General features: G+C 36.8%; 2 protein-coding genes across 3 annotated transcripts in view; one reads left to right on the top strand and one right to left on the bottom strand.

The window, feature by feature from the left end:
- Positions 1-8,871, bottom strand: part of LOC117304407 (predicted GPI-anchored protein 58) — a 32,033-nt gene extending 23,162 nt beyond the window's left edge. For both annotated transcript variants that reach the window (XM_033788841.1, XM_033788840.1), the window contains exon 1: positions 8,409-8,871. In XM_033788841.1, the coding sequence (XP_033644732.1) occupies positions 8,409-8,607 (199 nt within the window). In that variant the 5' untranslated portion in view covers positions 8,608-8,871. The remainder of the gene's footprint in view (positions 1-8,408) is intronic.
- A 7,871-nt stretch (positions 8,872-16,742) lies between these two features.
- The window catches only part of LOC117304325 (neurogenic locus notch homolog protein 2-like), a 111,786-nt gene continuing 107,359 nt past the window's right edge, over positions 16,743-21,169 (top strand). Inside the window, exon 1 of the mRNA XM_033788707.1 lies at positions 16,743-17,033. Coding sequence (XP_033644598.1) covers positions 16,970-17,033 — 64 coding nt within the window. The 5' untranslated portion in view covers positions 16,743-16,969. The remainder of the gene's footprint in view (positions 17,034-21,169) is intronic.

Consider the following 21,169-nt stretch of genomic DNA (forward strand, 5'->3'; position numbering starts at 1 on the left):
ATGTGGTCTTTTTTATTCTGTCCACACACAGTATTAGAAGATGAACCCCCCAACTCGACAGTCTAACTTTTCCAGGGGTCGATTTCACAAAGAGTTTTTAAAAACTTGAGGCTAGTCCTAAGTTAATGTAGGACGAGTAAGACTGGTACTAGCTCTTTGTGAAATCCAACCCGGGTTACCCAAATCAGTCTAACTTTAGAACCATTTCAGAAACCTTTGTGAAATCCAACCCGGGTTACCCAAATCAGTCTAACTTTAGAACCATTTCAGACACCTTTGTGAAATCCAACCCGGGTTACCCAAATCAGTCTAACTTTAGAACCATTTCAGAAACCTTTGTGAAATCCAACCCGGGTTACCCAAATCAGTCTTACTTTAGAACCATTTCAGAAACCTTTGTGAAATCCAACCCGGGTTACCCAAATCAGTCTAACTTTAGAACCATTTCAGACACCTTTGTGAAATCCAACCCGGGTTACCCAAATTGGTCTAACTTTAGAACCATTTCAGAAACCTTTGTGAAATCCAACCCGGGTTACCCAAATCAGTCTAACTTTAGAACCATTTCAGAAACCTTTGTGAAATCCAACCCGGGTTACCCAAATCAGTCTAACTTTAGAACCATTTCAGAAACCTTTGTGAAATCCAACCCGGGTTACCCAAATCAGTCTAACTTTAGAACCATTTCAGAAACCTTTGTGAAATCCAACCCGGGTTACCCAAATCAGTCTTACTTTAGAACCATTTCAGAAACCTTTGTGAAATCCAACCCGGGTTACCCAAATCAGTCTAACTTTAGAACCATTTCAGAAACCTTTGTGAAATCCAACCCGGGTTACCCAAATCAGTCTAACTTTAGAACCATTTCAGAAACCTTTGTGAAATCCAACCCGGGTTACCCAAATCAGTCTTACTTTAGAACCATTTCAGAAACCTTTGTGAAATCCAACCCGGGTTACCCAAATCAGTCTAACTTTAGAAACATTTCAGAAACCTTTGTGAAATCCAACCAGGGTTACCCAAATCAGTCTAACTTTAGAACCATTTCAGAAACCTTTGTGAAATCCAACCCGGGTTACCCAAATCAGTCTAACTTTAGAACCATTTCAGAAACCTTTGTGAAATCCAACCCGGGTTACCCAAATCAGTCTTACTTTAGAACCATTTCAGAAACCTTTGTGAAATCCAACCCGGGTTACCCAAATCAGTCTAACTTTAGAAACATTTCAGAAACCTTTGTGAAATCCAACCAGGGTTACCCAAATCAGTCTAACTTTAGAACCATTTCAGAAACCTTTGTGAAATCCAACCCGGGTTACCCAAATCAGTCTAACTTTAGAACCATTTCAGAAACCTTTGTGAAATCCAACCCGGGTTACCCAAATCAGTCTAACTTTAGAACCATTTCAGAAACCTTTGTGAAATCCAACCCGGGTTACCCAAATCAGTCTTACTTTAGAACCATTTCAGAAACCTTTGTGAAATCCAACCCGGGTTACCCAAATCAGTCTAACTTTAGAACCATTTCAGAAACCTTTGTGAAATCCAACCCGGGTTACCCAAATCAGTCTAACTTTAGAACCATTTCAGAAACCTTTGTGAAATCCAACCCGGGTTACCCAAATCAGTCTAACTTTAGAACCATTTCAGAAACCTTTGTGAAATCCAACCCGGGTTACCCAAATCAGTCTAACTTTAGAACCATTTCAGAAACCTTTGTGAAATCCAACCCGGGTTACCCAAATCAGTCTTACTTTAGAACCATTTCAGAAACCTTTGTGAAATCCAACCCGGGTTACCCAAATCAGTCTAACTTTAGAAACATTTCAGAAACCTTTGTGAAATCCAACCAGGGTTACCCAAATCAGTCTAACTTTAGAACCATTTCAGAAACCTTTGTGAAATCCAACCCGGGTTACCCAAATCAGTCTAACTTTAGAACCATTTCAGAAACCTTTGTGAAATCCAACCCGGGTTACCCAAATCAGTCTAACTTTAGAACCATTTCAGAAACCTTTGTGAAATCCAACCCGGGTTACCCAAATCAGTCTAACTTTAGAACCATTTCAGAAACCTTTGTGAAATCCAACCCGGGTTACCCAAATCAGTCTAACTTTAGAACCATTTCAGAAACCTTTGTGAAATCCAACCCGGGTTACCCAAATCAGTCTAACTTTAGAACCATTTCAGAAACCTTTGTGAAATCCAACCCGGGTTACCCAAATCAGTCTAACTTTAGAACCATTTCAGAAACCTTTGTGAAATCCAACCCGGGTTACCCAAATCAGTCTAACTTTAGAACCATTTCAGAAACCTTTGTGAAATCCAACCCGGGTTACCCAAATCAGTCTAACTTTAGAACCATTTCAGAAACCTTTGTGAAATCCAACCCGGGTTACCCAAATCAGTCTAACTTTAGAACCATTTCAGAAACCTTTGTGAAATCCAACCCGGGTTACCCAAATCGGTCAAACTTTAGAACTGTTCAGACACACAGAGTTAAACCATTGGGTTCAATGAACCAAAAGTTTTTAACTAAAGTCGGCTTAAAAACCGTTTTTAGTACTTTGTCTGAACGACCTCATAGTTGCTGATGAACCTCTAACTTAACACATAAGTCATGCCCCGCATTTTGTTTGCTGACTGTGAAGAACGATCTAAAAACACTCCATGAGCGATTATCAAACTTGATCAATAGAGCTATGGTAACCAAAGATCATATTAGAAACGAGCAATTGATCCTAAAGTTCCCTCTTTATTGTCACAATCCAAATATTGACATCTACGGCTATTGATTACCAGATTGTAAGCTTTTATGTTTTATTGCAACGAACACGACCTAAAATAAATAGCGTGACCATGTTTCAGGGCTGCCCTCCGTATCTGATTACCACAAAGAAATTGTCCCCCCTTTTTTTTCAAATTTCCTTGGATTGATTCTATTTTAATTATTGAAGGAAACTATCCATCAACAGTTTCAAGTTTGAAATTGATTGTCAATGATTTAAACTCTAATCATAGTGTTTGGGCTGAGGATGTGGGGTATTTTGGACACATCTCTTTTATGAGTTTGATACCTTGCCTCGATTGTGAGTTTGAAGAATTCTGGACTCCCAAGTTTCCGAATCCTAGCTAATAAAAAATACCTTGGTTTTTTTTAAACACATAGAGTCTGCCAAACTCTGAGATTTACTGTACATTCTACTGGAAAGCTATGAACACTATAGTCTTTCTTTATACTCTTGTTACATGAGTTATGAGAAGGATATTGTACACATAATGAATGTTTATGAGTGCAATGGTGCAAATATGTTCATGAGTTGAAAGATGGAATGTTCTATTCAACGAGGCGGAGCCGAGTTGAATGGAACATTCCAGCTTTCAAGAATGAACATATTCGCACCATTGCACGAATGAAAAACATTCATTATTTGTTTTATATAACATCCAAGTAGATCTTTGTCATTTTGATTGAAAGATACAACTTTCAAAACAAACAATTTCAACTGTAGAAGCTGAATGCTAGTAACTTTACTATGCCTTCTTGCAGTAACACCTGCTGCGTTACCAAAGACACGCGCACGCAGTGATGTTTTTACTCAGCTTTTTCGTTCCATCCGAAAAGTACCATTGCACGCTGCCAGCGTGCAATGGTACTTTTTGGATGGAACGAAAAAGCACGGTGAGTGACTCAGCGTGCAATGGTACTTTTATTTGCTATCACGTGACGGACAATCCTCCAATCAAATGGCAAGGATCTGCTTGGGTGTTATATAAACCAAAATAACTATCACAATAAAGAGAATGGTGTACTATTCCTCAGTTTAGAGTTTAGTTGGGTTTATAAATTTGCTAGACCGTTAATTAATAAATGTTTATTATAAGAAGTGCTACATAGGCTTAGACAGGGATATTTTTTTTTTTTTAGGATTTAAAATGTTTTCCTCTGACATTTCAGGAAAGAAAACGATGCCTTTGATATAAAGAGTTTTCATTTAAAGACACTGGACACCATTGGTAATTTTCAAAGACTAGTCTTCACAGTTGGTGTATGTCAACATGCATAAAATAACAACTTGTTTGAGCTCAATCGGTCGTAGAAGTTGCGAGATATTAATGAAAGAAAAAAACACTCTTGTCGCAACCATGATCGCACGAAGTTGTGTGCTTCCAGATGCTTGATTTCGAGACCTCAAATTCTAAAACTTCTTTCTCGAAAACTACATCACTTCAGAGGGAGCTGTTTCTCACAATGTTGTATACTATCAACCTCTACCCATTACTTGTAATCAAGAAAGGTTTTATGATAATTATTTTGAGTAATTACCAATAGTGTGCACTGCCTTTAAAAATAAATGTCAACTCAATTAAACAAGATGCTGTGTCATCTTCTGAGCTAAAAGTGTCCCAATGTCCAACAATATATAAATAATTTTAATTTGAACTAAAAAAGGGTTTAAAATTACCCTTCCTGTATCAAACAGGATTCAGTTCTATTTCCAATCAAAACTACTTGGCCCTGAAAATCATCTTTGGATTCAAAAAAGTGAAATTCAACTTCAGATATTGATTGCTTCACCACATGGTTCAAGAACTATATTACTCAAAATAGCAGTGATAAACAAGTCAAAGTAAATGACTAACTACACAAAACTGATAGATTTTAAATTTGCATTGGGATAAAGAAAAAAAATTTTGGTTTTCCAAATACACTGATGTTTGTTTCCACTGTATATACTCAGTACTTTCTAGAGTTCTATTAATAAAAACAATCACAGGCATTATAATACGTGGGTGGGTTTGAACCAATGACCTAAGCAGAAGTTACAACAGCCAATCTCAACAAAATTATCAATACAATTTTGTAGACAAAGATCGCATGACAGTCTTTAAAACAAATGCCAATGCCAAAGTAGTATAAAACAAAAGTTTATTATTTTAAACTGCAAAACTTATAAGTTCCAGTGTATAGACTCATAAAGTTCCATGCATTAAACACTAAAGTTCCACTGTAAAAACTCTACAGTTCCAGTGTATTATTTATAGGCTTAAGCTCATAAAGTTCCAGTGTATAGACTCCTAAAGTTCCAGTGTATAGGCCTAAGTTCCTTAGTTCCTTAAGCTCATAAAGTTCCAATGTATAAATGCCTAAAGTTCCAATGTATAGACTCCTAAAATTCCAGTGTATAGGCCTAAGTTCCAGTGTACAAACGCCTAAAGTTCCAGTGTATTTATAGGCTTAAGCTCATAAAGTTCCAGTGTATAAATGCCTAAAGTTCCAGTGTATAGACTCCTAAAGTTCCAGTGTATAGGCCTAAGTTCCTTAAGCTCATAAAGTTCCAGTGTATAAATGCCTAAAGTTCCAGTGTATAGACTCCTAAAGTTCCAATGTATAGACTCCTAAAGTTCCAGTGTATAGGCATAAGTTCCTAAAGTTCCAGTGTACAAACGCCTAAAGTTCCATTGTACAGACTCCTAACGTTCCAGTGTATAGGCCTAACCTTCTGAAGTTCCACTATTATAAACTTCTAAAATTCCATTGTATTAACTCTAAAGCTCAAGTGTATAAAGGCCTTAAGTTCCAGAGTACAGATCTAAGCGCCTAATGAGTTCTAGTGTATAAACGGCTAAAGTTCCAGGCATAAACTCCTAAATTTCCAGTGTATAAATGCTTAAATTTCCAGGGACTTGTATAAGCGGCTAAAGTTCTAGTGTATAGGCGCCTAATGAGTTCTAGTGTATAAACGCCTAAAGTTCCAGTGCATAAACACCTAAATTTCCAGTGTATAAATGCTTAAATTTCCAGGGACTTGTATTTAGAAGCACCTAAAGTTCTAGTGTATAGGCGCCTAATGAGTTCTAATGTATAAGCGGCTAAAGTTCCAGTTTATAAACGCCTAAAGTTCCAGTGTATAAACACCTAAAGTTCCAGTGCATAAACACCTAAAGTTCCAGTGTATAAATGCTTAAAGTTCCAGGGATTTGTATATAAGCGCCTAAAGTTCTAGTGTATAAACTCTCTAGTGTATTTTAAACTCCTAAAATATGCGAGAATCCATTGCCCCTTGCTTTTTTCTGTATGCTTTCTAACCCCATTCATGTATTCCCACTTCACTGCTTGTGTTTCACTTAGTTACCTGTTCATGTTTGTTGTGATGTCATTTAGCCTTCGAGAAAGACTCTGCTAGGGTCGAAACGTCAGGCCATTAATAGGGCCACTGATTTTCCGTTTCAGAAAAGTGCAAATTCCGTTTGGCAAAAACATGAATTCCGTTTCAGGCACAAAAAATTCCGTTTCATGTTTTTTTAATTAGATAAAAGGTTGTTTAATACCCAGGGACATACTTATAAAAATCAATTTGAGATAAGTTGCACTGTTGACTTCGTAAAATGTTCATTTGAACTGACAAATTTCAAAAAAATACTTTTTTTTATAATTGTGGATTATTTTGTATACTGCTGTTCTAAAAAGGTTGCACTGTGACTGCAGTATCAATGCACATGATGTGATAGACTTGATTCCAAGTCTAAAACTGCAGTTGATTCTCTGCATCAGCCACATTGTAGTCTAATGTCAGGAGTGTATCCACAAGAGGGCGCTGTTTCAGCATGATCAAAGACTTGGGAGCAAGTCTATGGACGTGACCATTCTCCATCCACAAACAAAATGTCAGCCATTTTGTTTTCGCTTTGGCGACAGAATGTTGACAGTTTACGGTTTTATTTTAGACCTTTCCGAGATGAAAAAACATTGTATGTGTTCTTATAGATCATAGGTAAGCTAGTTTGTGTATTATTGTTGGTAAAAGAGAGGGAGAAAATGCAATTTGGGTGAACAAAAAATGTTTAAAACGTGCCGCGAATAATGCCCTTCGCTTAACCATGTTAACAACGTGTGTACATCATGTATGTAAACATTGAGGATGGTGTGAAGTAGAACAGAATGATCCACGGTTACGATCTCGTACTTTTTAATGGTCTGATTTCTGATGCCTTTTTAGTTTAACAAAAAGAATCTTAATAAAGAATGCAATTTCAATAGTTTTGGCGTCAAGAAAAAAAAAAAAAAAAAAAAAATCAAATTTTCTGAAATCCCGTTTTCCGTTTCAAAGGGCGGATTCCGCGAATTCCGTCCGTTTTCCGCGATCGCGGAAAATCAGTGGCCCTACATTAACTATTTTTTGTATTTTAAACTCCTTTAAATTTGATAGTATACTAGAGTATACCTACTCAAAAGTTAAGAATAAACAACGTGAAAGTGACACCTAGACACATTACTTGTTTGTTGTGTCATTTAGCCTATACTTCGAGAAAGACTCTGTAGGGTAGACTCGTCAGGCCATTAAAGGCACTAGACCCTATTGCTAAAAACAATTCAGGGTTATTAATAGTAATAATAATAATGGGCATTTATAATGCGCAGGTATCCATCTAAAGATGCTCATGGCGCAGAGACACAATAAACGGGAAGAGTTATGAAGTCCTCATTAGGTGAGTCTTGAGGGAAGATTTGAACATAGCTATTAGCAGTTTGCAACAGCTAATTATACGAAAAACTTTCCATATCCTGGCACCACTTTCAACACTAATTTTTACAAAAATGATTATCTCATTTAGGTAAATAAGATACCATTTTATTTCATAATGAATTGAAAAGTGGTGGCAGGATACCGAAACTGTTCCAAATATAATTTCACTTTTTTTAACACTCACAGACTAGAATCACATTAATGCCGAAAACAGGTGAATTGTTCCATTTAATTTCCTTTTCCCGAGTTTTAATTAAGCATAGAAAATGTACAGTTACTTAATATCAATAAGCTCAACGATCGTGATTTATAAACTATTCATTAATAATTAGTGCATGCTCCATTAGGCCTGGCAACATCCACAAACACAATGCAGAACACCGCCTTCGTAAAGTGTTCATGCTTTGATCTTACTATAAACTCTTTGCACGCCTACCGAGTTAAAGACAGTGGACACTATTGGTAATTGTCAAAGACCAGTCTTCTCACTTGGTGTATCTCAACATATGCATAAAATAACACACCTGTGAAAATTTGAGCTCGATTGGTCGTCTAAGTTACGAGATAACTATGAAAGACTAAAACACCCTTGTCACACGAAGTTGTGTGCTTTCAGATGCTTCGAGACCTCAAATTCTAAACTTGAGGTCTCGAAATCAAATTCGTGGAAAATTGCTTCTTTCTCAAAAACTACATCACTTCAGAGGGAGCCGTTTCTCACAATGTTTTATACTATCAACCTCTCCCCATTACTCGTTACCAAGTAAGGTTTTATGCTGATAATTATTTTGAGTAAATAATAGTGTCCACGAAAACACTACAGTACAGGGTAGAAAACATAGGAATTGAGTGGGAAGCCTGTCTTGTTTCGTAACCTACCTGTGTGGTTTTCTATGTGTTTATTGTCTGTTTGTGGCGGTGGTAAAGTAGCATCACCACTCCCTTCCATTGCTTGTTTCTGTGGCACAATTTGCGGCTCTGGTGATACCGTTTTCTGCTGAGGTGCCTCGTGGTTTGGGCTCCCGTTCGGACTTTGCTGTTTCGTCTGTGTGCTCGTTGTGCTTGAACAAGACCCCATCTTTAAATACAAATCGGCGACAAAAGTCAGTACAACAATCCACAAATACAACAAACTATCTCCCTTGACTTCCTTAGGTGTATGTCATCCAAATGCTGCTTCCAGAGTAAGGGTTATACACTCAGTTTGGTCGGTAAGAAGTTTGCAACAGCAACTAGATTTCAGCAGAAATGAAAATGAGGAACTTTGTTTACGATCGATCTAGCGGTATCATGCGTACTGCCTGTGTGTGTACACACAACAACGGGGGAGATAGACGCACAAACCAATACATCCGTCATGTGAAGAAATCATACAGTAGTGTCAAGCTGTGCTATATTCACATAGTTGTATGATAATATGAATATTCATAACCTGGCTTCGCGCCTCTAGTGCGTAGGTAGGTGGAGGGCTGTACTAATGCATATTCATATCACACTAAATTGAGTGAATATAGGATATCCCTCGTCAATCTATTTATATGTTGTGACGTGTTGTTAGGGGTAACCGTCACTTTAGATCGTTGATGTAGTCTTTTCCATCAGCCACCACCGGTGGCGATTTGGTATGGGGATTAGGAGTTAACACCGTTTGAATGGCAGTTTCGTAGAATCGTAAGAAAAGTAGAATAGAAGTAAAGACCGCTGAGAAAATCTAGGTTTTTTTTGCAAGTAAACTAAACTAAATGGTTGGTTTTGCAAGTCAACTGCATGGTTTTGCAAGTAAACTAAATGGTTTTGAAAGTCACTTAATAAATGGTTTTGAAAGTTAACTTTATGATTTTGCAAGTAAACCATGGTTTCGCAAGTACACTAAATGGTTTGCAGGTAAACTAAATGGTTTTGCAAGTAAACTAAATGGTTTTGCAAGTAATCTAAATGGTTTTGCAAGTAAACTAAATGGTTACCAAGTGAACTAAATGATTTTGCAAGTCAACTAAATGGTTACCAAGTGAACTAAATGGTTTTGAAAGTTAACTGAATAGTTTTGCAGGTAAACCATGGTTTCGCAAGTACACTAAATGGTTTGCAAGTAAACTAAATGGTTTTACAAGTAAACTAAATGGTTTTGCAAGTAAACTAAATGGTTACCAAGTGAACTAAATGGTTTTGCAAGTAAACTAAATGGTTACCAAGTGAACTAAATGGTTTTGCAAGTCAACTAAATGGTTTTGAAAGTCACTTAAATGGTTTTGCAAGTAAACTAAATTGTTACCAAGTAAACTAAAATGGTTTAGCAAGTACACTATGGTTTTGCAAGTACACTAAATTGTTTTGCAAGTAAGCTTAACGGTTTTGCAAGTAAACTAATTGCACAAGGACATATTAGGCTACAAATCATCGAGCGACGGTGTCAACAAGTGACATTTAAAAAGTATAGGCCTACTGGCCGAAGTGTTGTGCACCATCCAGTATTATTATTGTCGTTATAGCTAAGACAATATTATATTCTTTACTTATTTCCCCTAAATTTCTTTTTGTAAATTCGTGTCGTGAAGGGTTTTTTGAAATTCATGTTTTTGTTTACATTGTTTTATATTTGGCGGTATGTGTTAATACTGACACCATCCCTTTCCCTGCCTTCAGCTGATTGTCGTCCGAAATACCGCCCTCTTGTGATAAATTACCGTAGATTATATTGCTCTTCTAGTAGAGCTGCAATCCATGGATATTATATGAATTGCTTCAAAAAGAAAATAATGCAGGTCAAAGCGCTCATCACCGTGGGAAAAAAAAAACACTCATCAATAAACGGAGACACGGAGCCAGGAGTGTGTCTTTTAGATAGGGCACTTTACAACAAAATGTTCATGTAAACGATTGAGAAGAAGGCTCTTCAACACTTGGCCCAATTTCATAAAGCCCGTTAGCACAGAAGAGTTCTAAGCACAGACAAATATCGCTTAGCAGAAACTGGTTATCAATAAAAAAAAACATATATTTTAGTTTACACTATTGTGACTTGTGACCCACCCATTTTTCGCGTAGCAAAGAAACTTGCTCAGCAGTATTTGCTGTAAACAGCTTTATGAAAGTGCGCCCTGTGTCGCTCTTGTATGTTGCATTTTACGACTTGATCTTTGACCTTGTGTGTTGGAGGAATGAATTATGATCACGCTTAGGGAGACTAGTAGCGTAAACAATTACCAGCCAATGTCCTCTGGCTGGTTATGAGAAGAGTGTCACCTTCATGTTATTACACATGTAACATGATCATGAACAGCCTCTGACATGGTTTCAAATGACACTTCAAGGGTTAGGCACTGGACACATTTTAGTAATTTTTAAAAGGCAGTGGACACTATTGGTAATTACTCAAAATAATTATCAGCATAAAACCTCACTTGGTATTAAACGAGTATTGGGGAGAGGTTGATAGTATAAAACATTGTGAGAAACGGCTCCCTCTGAAGTGACGTAGTTTTCGAGAAAGAAGTAATTTTCCACGAATTTGATTTCGAGACCTCAAGTTTAGAACTTGAGGTTTCGAAATCAACCATCTAAACGCACACCTTCGTGTGACAAGGGTGTTTTTTCTTTCATTATTATCTCGCAACTTCGACGACCGATTGAGCTCAAATATTCACAGGCTTGTTATTTTATGGTTATGATGGGATACACCAAGTGAGAAGACTGGTCTTTGACAATTACCAAACGTGTACCTTCTCTTTAACGACCATTTCTTTCACTTGGTAGGCTTTATATCTCAACATAAAAATGCCTGAAATATGTGGAGTCATCGAAAGTGGCAAGATCATGAAAAGACACCTTTGAAGCAAAAGTTGTGTTATTTCAGATTCCCAAATAAAAGGCTGCAGGTACGTCTGAAGTCTTTTGATAGCTGAGTGAGAAATTTGGTTACATAAAGAACCATACTTTAGAGGGAGTGGTTTATCACATTTTTTTATCAAGAGCTCTCCATTGCTCGTTACCAAGTAAGCTTTTATGCTAATAGTTATTTTGAGTAATTACCAATACTAGTGTCCCGTGTATTTAACCATTACAGTTTCAATCAAAATCGGCAAAAGAGTTTCAGAGGGAAATATTGAAGCGTTTTAAGAACACTGAGGGCGGTGTTCATTTGCATCCGTCAGTGTTGAAGCAGTTGACAGTGTGTGGATTTATGGTCAGACACGGGTGCTCTGGTTTTAAAAAAAAAAACGTTTCGTCTAATAATGGAAGTGTGTTCATGCTGAATGTTTCGCATGAAAAAATACATGTGTTGTGTGTATTATGTTATTACCAATCATTACAAAATCTAAATTTGTACGCCAAAATCATTACATTTGCCGCCTGAATTCAAACTCGCTCGGTATTGTTTACTTTGCTCTCGATTGTAAACCCCGGGGTTAATTATTTTATTTGTTTAATTAAATGCACTGGACTCCTTTGGTAATTGTATTTTTGCTTGGTGTATCCTAACATTAGCATGAAATAACAAATTTGTGAAAATGTTGATTCAATTGGTCATCGAAGTTGCTGGAGAATAATAAGAGAAAGATACCTATAAAGATGCCTATAATAGTTTAAAAGCAGGGCCAGTTCTTTTCAGAACTGAGAAGTCTCCCGAACCCCCGAACATCTGCTCCGCGGTAGTAGAATAAAGCAAGACAGTTCTCTAAGAACAAACTCTACCTGGCAAGTAGATCATGGTGTTACCGCAAACCAAATATTATACATTGATACCTCACCATGCAATGCCTCAAATCCTATGAAGTCTTTAAATATTTTGAGAGAGAAAATAATATTGTAGAGGGAGCCGTTTCTCACACTGTTTTACGTTATCACTATCTCTCCATTGTTCGATACCAAGTAACTTTGTTTGCTAAACAATTATTTTGAGTAATTACCAATAGTTTCCAGTGCCTTTGAAGCACAATGTAAGCTGCAAATGTAGGCTAATTTACATCAGTTCCTGGTACTGGGTAATGTGGCTTTTTCCTCCAAATAGAATATGGGGGACACGTGCTAACAAAAAATGTTTGAACATTCGCGTGAGATTTGCACTGTCTGTTGTCGTTGAGTGGGGTTTCCCGCGTGTAATATTATTCCAGCATGGGTTGTCGTCATAGGCTGTCACACCCATTACCAGACTCAGCAGATGTTGCCATTTTATAATATTAGTCCATTTGCTAATATAAATAAACATAATTTAAATGCAAATAGTCAGTTGTAGTAAATGCGTAATTTCACTCACGATGTTTTGCGTTATTCATCGGGCGGTTCGTGGGGGTGTGTTTAAACGCACTTGTCACTATTGGTAATTACTCAAAATAATTGTTAGCATAAAACATCTACTTGGCAATAAGCAATGAAGAGCTGTTGATATTATACAAGATTGTGAGACACGGTTCCCTCTAAATAACGTATTTTTTTAAAGAAATGAGTATACACTTTCTTACAAACAAATTTCGTCTCAGTGAGACAATAATATGAACAGTAGCATGTAGAACACGCATTAACACGACTCTCTTTGAAACATTGCTCTGTGATTTTCATCTTTTTTTTATGAAATACTTTACGAACAATGAAGCTGAAACCAATACAACAATAAGGTAAATTGTACGACATACATCTTCATTCAGGGATTCAACACTGAACACGTTTGAAAATTGTCAAAGACCGGTATTCTCACTTGGTGTATCCCAACAAACTCATGCATAAAATAACAAAATCTATGCAAATGTTGACTCAATTTGGCCATCGAAGTCGCAAGAGGATAATGAATGGGAAAAAAAATTGTTGCCTGAAGTCTTTTAGTTTGAGTGAGAAATTACCTCTCTCTCAAAAACTACGTTACTTCAGAGAGAGCCGTTTCTAAGAATGTTTTAGCTCTCCATTGATCGTACCAAATAAGTTTTTATGCTTATAATAATATTATTTTTAGTATAGGTTTTCTCGGTCAATTTCGACAAATGAGCAGCCAATTTAACCACCAAGCTATTCCTTTTCGCGCGAAATCGAATGCTACTAAAAATGGGTCATTCGATTTCGTTTTTGATAAGTCAAATGTAATGTTGCGTCAATGATTCGATTTAAAAAAAAATCATTCAATTAAACAATTCATCAAAGCGGCATTCAAATTCACAGACGCTTCTTGAGGCGTGTGTGCCACGAAAAAGAATGACGCTACGCTAAATTGAACAGAGTACTAAAGGGATTTGACTCGATTCAAAACGAATATGAATGGCTGAGTTCTGAATTTGAAACGCAGTAACAACTGGAGAGGCAAAATAGCTTTAATTCGAACGCATGAAAATGAAATTGACTGCTCATTTGCCGAATTTGACCGAGAAAACCTATAATTATTACCAATAGTGTCCAGTGCCTTTAAAGCCATTGGACCCTTTCGGTACAGAAAACAAATACAAAAATTCACAGATTTACAAATAACTTACAGGGTTTACAGAAGGTAGTGGTGAAATACTTCTCATGAAATATTATTCCATGAAATGCTTTACTTTTTGAGAAAACAGTAAAACATGTCATGACACGGCGAAACGCGCGGATACAAGGGTGGGTTTTCCCGTTATTTTCTCCCGACTCCGATGATCGATTAAGCCCAAATTTTCACAGGTTTTTTATTTGATATAGAAGTTGTGATACACAAAGTGTGGGCCTTGGACAATACTGTTTACCGAAAGGGTCCAATGGCTTTAATGTGAAAAATACCCGGTGGTCTGTAGATTAGTGGAGCGTATCAGGGCGACACCCAAAACCAAACCAATATCATTCCACGAATCCGCGGTCCCGCTCAGGTAAATGGCGGGCAAATTTACAATGCTAACGACGCGAACCACCGAAATTGTAAATTGTAGCTCCGGCGGCCTAAACACCTGTTATAAATAATATGGAGATTTATAATGTAATTTATAGAGTGCATAATATTATTGTTTGATTTAATGGTTACGCCTATTTTCACTGAAATTTAGATGTAGACATGTGTCGCACTCGTGTCCAACTCAAATGAAAGTGTGCACGTCAAATTGACGGCAATTATAACGAATCTGGACAATAATCAATTTACTTGCGCCACTTCTTGTAACTCAAAATGGCGACGCGAGAGATAAATGCCAAAGAGTCATCTTTCATTATAAATCAACTCAGACACTCATAAATTACAGCATCATATAATGGCTGCCTTAACCACCTAAAATGTTGTCCTTATTATTAACATCAGTTTTAGGTATACAATAAGTAAAGTTAAAGGCAGTGGACACTATTGGTAATTGTCAAAGACTGGCCTTCTCAGTTGGTGTATCTCAACATAATATGCATAAATGACAAACCTGTCAAAATTTGAGCTCAATCAGTCATCGAACTGGCGTGATAATAATGAAAGAAAAAACACCCTTGTAACACGAAGTTGTGTGCGTTTATGGTTGATTTCGAGACCTCAAGTTCTAAATCTGAGGTCTCGAAATCAAATTCGTTGAAAATTACTTCTTTATAACTTTATACCATCAACCTCACCCATTTCTCGTCACCAAGAAAGATTTTATGCTTAAAATTATTTTGAGTAATTACCAATATTAATTACTTGAAAATGCGGCATTTTTCTTTTTCGACATTTTGTAAACGATTTTTTTGCCGCACTTTTGCCGCGCGTGCAAAAAATCCCGTGAGTTCAACACGGCAAAAGTGCCACGTTTAGTGCAGGCCTAACCATCGTAAAATCAATTGTTTTTTCAAATCTTTTGAACAATTTTCGTGGTAACTTTATTTATCATTTTCTAATGAATCCAAATGTCAGATAGTGTATATATATAAAGTGGCCCAAATTTACTTACTATCACTCTGTACCCCAAAACAATTTCCCAAAAGTAAGTTCCAAAATGCCTCACGACCCATGTTTAAGGTGGAATTTTATCAGTAAACAAAGTTTATCCCCGTCAAATCAATGCTTTCATTTCCAGACAAAGGGGCCATTTCTTGTTAAGAATCCACATTATGTTTATGTTTTTGTAAAATGCTGTTGTTTAGAGGCAGTGGACACTATTGGTAATTACTCAAAATATTTATTAGCTTAAAACCTTTCTTGGTGACGAGTAATGGGGAGAGGTTGATGGTATAAAACATTGTGAGAAACGGCTCCATCTGAAGTGCCATAGTTTTCGAGAAAGAAGTAATTTTCCACGAATTTGATTTCGAGACCTCAGATTTAGAACCTGAGGTCTCGAAATCAACCATCTAAACACACAACTTCGTGTGACAAGGGTGTTTTCTTCTTTCATTATTATCTCGCAACTTTGATGACCGATTGAGCACAAATTTTCACAGGTTAGTTATTTTAGGCATATGTTGAGATACACCAACTGTGAAGGCTAGTCTTTGACAATTACCAATATATAGTGTCCACTGCCTTTAAACAAAATTTATCCCTGCCAAATCAATGCTTGCATTTCCAGACAAAGGGGGTATTTCTTTTTAAGAAATCCACATTATGTTTATGTTGTTGTAAGATGCTGTTGTTTAATGTTGGATGTAACTTTTATGCAAGTATCTTCTTCCTGACCACACCTACCCAAACTCTAACCACACCCTGGCCACACCCACGTCCTCGTTTATGTTTGATTTCTACAACCATCGATCGAGCAAGGAGTCAACGCCCTGTTTTTGTCCACCACTGGTGTCATCATTTCGTAGATGCAATCTGAGTCACAGTTCTTATATGACGTAATCATACGCAACATGAATTCACAGTCACACACCACGCCCTCTAACGTCACTATAGTGTATCAATAACTTTGAATTCTTGACATTAATGGTTGACTTGTTAACCATTCACTTCTCTGGATACAACAGGCTATTTAACATCGCACCTTTTTTAATGTCTGTAATTTTCTTATTAAGTAGCCAGCCTTAGTATTTTCATTTACATTTTAAAAATAAAGTAATTAAAGTCAAATTAACAAAAAATCTCTAGCAATTTATCCAGAGTAAACAGACACGGTAATGAAGTGACATAACTCCACTTATGACGATGCAACATCATGTTTTATTCAACAGTCGTCCCATTCAATTACGCCATTCTATTTGCTTACCAGGATGTTGGGCACTTTCACATGTAAATCTCTGTCTGACTCAACGGTCCGGACCACGGGGGATCAAAACGGCTTGCTTCGCCATGCAACCATTGTTCGCCGTACAATAGGCGACCTCTCCGAAACCCCCAATTCAAAAAGAAAATATCGGTTTAGTTTAGAGGGGACCATTTTAAATACCGATCACTTTCAAAATAAGCGGAGTAGATTCGAAAACGTTTTTCGTCGACAGAGTGGATTATTTACAGATGGAATGATACAGAAGTTGGTGTGATTTCATGGGAAGGATTTAATACTGAAGTCAGGAATTTATACCAGGTTTAGTTACGAGATAAAGCCATGTGGATTTTGACGCAGGTGTTTGGTGTTTTGGTTCTTCTGCTGGCAGCAACCTATGCACAAAGTAAGTGAACTTACTACGGTGTTTTTAAAGACAGTGGACACTATTGGTAATTGTCAAAGACCAGTCTTCTCACTTGGTGTATCTAATCATATACATAAAATAACAAACCTGTGAAAATTTGAGCTCAATCGGTCATCGAACTTGCGAGATAATAATGAAAGAAAATATACCCTTGTCACACAAAGTTGTGTGCGTTTAGATGGTTGATTTCGAGACCTCAAGTTCTAAATCTGAGGTCTCAAAATCAAATTCGTGGAAAATTACTTCTTTCTCGAAAACTATGGCACTTCAGAGGGAGCCGTTTCTCACAATGTTTTATACCATCAACCTCTCCCCATTACTCGTCACCAAGAAAGGTTTTATGCTAGTAATTATTTTGAGTAATTACCAATAGTGTCTACTGCCTTTAACATTTAAAAGTGTTACGTAAAACTACATGAATGGAAAACTGGGTTAGGCCTACTTATATAGAATTACAGGTACTTTATAGAGTTTGGAATTCGTTTGTTTTGGGTTTTGTTTTTGGTCGGTGGCGGGTGGGGTGGAATGACAGAGTGATCTCGGTGATTAGGGTAAATGATAACTCAGAAGTGAATTATGAATTACAAAGTCAACAGATCAATATTATTACACAATTTTTTTTAAAACTATATTTAAGTCTTGATTAATGATGATCAATAACCTACTGACTAGAATAATGCTGAAAACTATTGTTTATAGCATGTCCTTTCTCAATTTGTTTGGGGAAGGTTCCTCAAGTCTTTAGAGGAAGGAACCTTGAACAACTGTCAAAATGTCAGGTTGTAATTATTGGATTTCTCAATTAGTCCCGAGAAAAGTCTTTAGAGGAAGGAACCTTGAACAACTGTACTGTCAAAATGTCAGGCTGTAATTATTGGATTTCTCAATTAGTCCCGAGAAAAGTAACATTTTCGTTAAAACTGCTTAGGCTTACAATAAATAGCACTACTTAGTCCTAGAACTATGGTTCGTCCCGCTATCGTGAACGTGGAGGCTATATCTACTTACTATACTTGATACGGTTTACAGGGGTGGACCTCATTGTGACCCCACATCCTATCTTTTCCTCCTCCCAGTGAAAATCAAGTTTTGACTTAAAACGTGCAACAGTTTTGGCATATTATCCACTACGCCTTCGGCTTGTGGAAGGGCGTTCCTTACGTTTATTACTCCTTGGTAAAGAAATTCTTCCTGCATCAAATTTTTTCAGGGATGGCTTGAAGAAGAGCTTGAGAGATGTTCTGCTGCCCACCTTATCGAGGTCTTTTAATATTTTGAAGGTCTATATAAGGTCTCCTCTTTCTCTTCTCCAGAGAAAGATAGAAGTATAGTTCTAGAAGTACAACAGAACCACAAACATACAGAACTTCTGGTTTTACGCAAAATTACACACAATGTACACACAAATTTACACATTGCAACAAGTTTGATACATTGTTTCCGTTTATTGAAAACCAAAAGGAAGTTACCATGCTGCTTTTCTTTGTTTCAATTTCCGAAGGACATTAATAAATTTATATTGGCTTTATAGTAGGACTTCCAGTTCCCGTATTGCTATTTGTATTACACGTTAAGTTTGCTCCCAACATGTGACCGTGTTCCCTTTAAGAATGATAATAAACAACTTGATAATTAAATTGAGTTGGTTTTGGAAATTGTACTCATAAAAAACAGTGTTCCTATCGCCAGTTACTTTAGTTTGCCAAGGCAGATATCTGTCTTTAGAAACTTCATAACTTTGGTACAATTTTTGTTTAAGCATTCTGATAGGTTTCCACCTCAAGCAGACACGCGACACATGGAGGTATTTCTACCCTCATGCTTGACACAAATGGTAATAGACCTTATCGCAAATACCAATGCGCAAGCGCAGACTGTTGAATGAGGTGCATTGTGGGATAGATATAAATCAAATTTGGATACCAGCTAGACCACAATGCTCCTAATTCCAAGCTTTACGCGCGCGCCCCAGTATTTGCGAAAAGGTCTATTGTCAAAGACCAGTCTTCTCACCAAGTGTACACATGCATACAAAAAGTCAAGAAATTGAGTTCAATTAGTCGTCGAAGTTGCGAATATAATAATGTGAAGAAAAAAACACCCTTGTCATAAGTTGTGTGCGTTCAGATGCTTGATTTCGAGACCTCAAAATCGAATTCTGAGGTCTCTAAATCAAATTCGTGGAAAACTAATTATTTTTCAAAAACTACGTTTCTTCAGAGGGAGCCATTTCTCACAATGTTTTATACTACCAACAGCTCCCCATTTCTCGTTACCAAGTAAGGTTTTATGCTAATAATTGCTTTGAGTAATAGTGTCCACTGCCTTTCATACAGTATACTATTTATATCTCCAGCACTCAGTTTGCTGATTCTATAAAAAAAGCAGATAAAAGGTCAATAGTCACACATAGTAAAAACAACATGCACCAACAACACCAACACAACAACCAGTAATATATATCGTGTTGTATTTTCTTGAATGGTCCTTTCTGTGCAAAAATTTCATGATATGCAAATAACATACAGCAATTACAATTACTTTCCTTTTATGCACGCCATTCTCTAGCTTAAAAGAGACACATGTTGCAAACCACGCGCTTTGCCGTTGTAAAAGCCATGAGGCCTTGTGATCGATTGAATTTTTTTTTTTTGCAAATGCTAAATTCATGTTGGGCCTAAATTATAATGTTGTCGTAAGACGTGTCAAAAGCCACAATCATGTGAGCACATTTTGGTGTCCGCATTTTAAAAGCCACTGAATTCAATGGCCACTGAATTCAATGGCCAAACACATGCTGTGTCAATTATGAATAAAAAGTGTTTGAGTCTGTCAAATACAAGATCAGGGGCCAATTTCATAGAGCTGCTTATAAGCAAAGAATGTGGTGAAGCACGAAAATAGCTTGCTTATTTTACACATGTTACTGGCCAAAATTTCATGTCATGTATACCTTGCTTGTGACTGGTATTGAGCTATTGTTTACTTAAATTAGCATAACAATTGAGTGGAGTCTTGGCCTGTATTCTGATTTTACTAAGCATTGATTATTTTGCTTAAGCAGAATTTTGTGCTTAAGCAGCTCTATGAAATTGGGCCCAGAGAGTAGCTCATTATTGTTCAAGTGTTGTCTTAAACAAAACGTGTAGGCTACCCATGACTGTGGCTATGCACGTGTGTATATTTGACTTCTTTACAAAACTAAATAATACCAAGTCACAAAATGATTTGTCGAAAGATTCTCGTGTACACGTATATTGACAAAGGTGTATGAATACCGAAGTTACCCACGTGAAATATTCGTGAATAACAAAAACATTCACAATATAAAGCTGTGTATCTACCAGTCTACCATATTGTACCGGTTTCTTTCTCCATTCTTGTCCACTCTATGAGCTTTACTTCGGTTGTTATGACAACTAAAGTGTCAAAATATACACAAAAGTAAACAAAACACACAAGGTATAAACGTGTTTAGTCTGCTAAGCGCAGTGACCCATGCAGTTCCATTTGACCGAGCACATAATGCGCAGTGACGTACACCTAAGGAGGTTCCCATCATTGTGATTCCAACCAGAACCAAATCAAAGTAAAGTTTTACTGTTTAGTAAGGCTTTCAGATGCAGATGGCTGCACTGCACTCAATAAATAAAAACGGGGTGCTCGGAAGTATTTCATCCGTATGATAAAAACGGGCCCTTGTAAAATAAATTTGTTCGTTTGTTGTTTAAGGAGAAAATCGTGTAGGTTAATTTGAAGCGCATAGAAGAAAAAAATAAGTAAAGTTGTCCTTGTGGAAAAAAAATTCAATTTATAAATGTAGGCTTACCTGTTAATTTATAACTACAAGCATCTGTTGATTTTATTGTTATTTTATAGGGCTTTTGATTTAATATAAGTACCACTTACATATATATTTTTTAATTCCTGAATTAAAACAGTAAACGATCATATCAAAAGATGACTAAAGCCCTCGCTAATTTGAAGCAAATTTTACAAAACATTATTTGTGTGAAAGGAGAACTGTAACTGCTTCTCTATATTGTCCAAGTTCTCTTGCAAATGTACTTTCAAACATTGCTACATTTTACATTCATGCTAAAAATAAAATAAAG

This window comes from Asterias rubens, chromosome 21 (genome assembly GCF_902459465.1).
Source record: "Asterias rubens chromosome 21, eAstRub1.3, whole genome shotgun sequence".
Lineage (NCBI taxonomy): Eukaryota > Metazoa > Echinodermata > Asteroidea > Forcipulatida > Asteriidae > Asterias > Asterias rubens.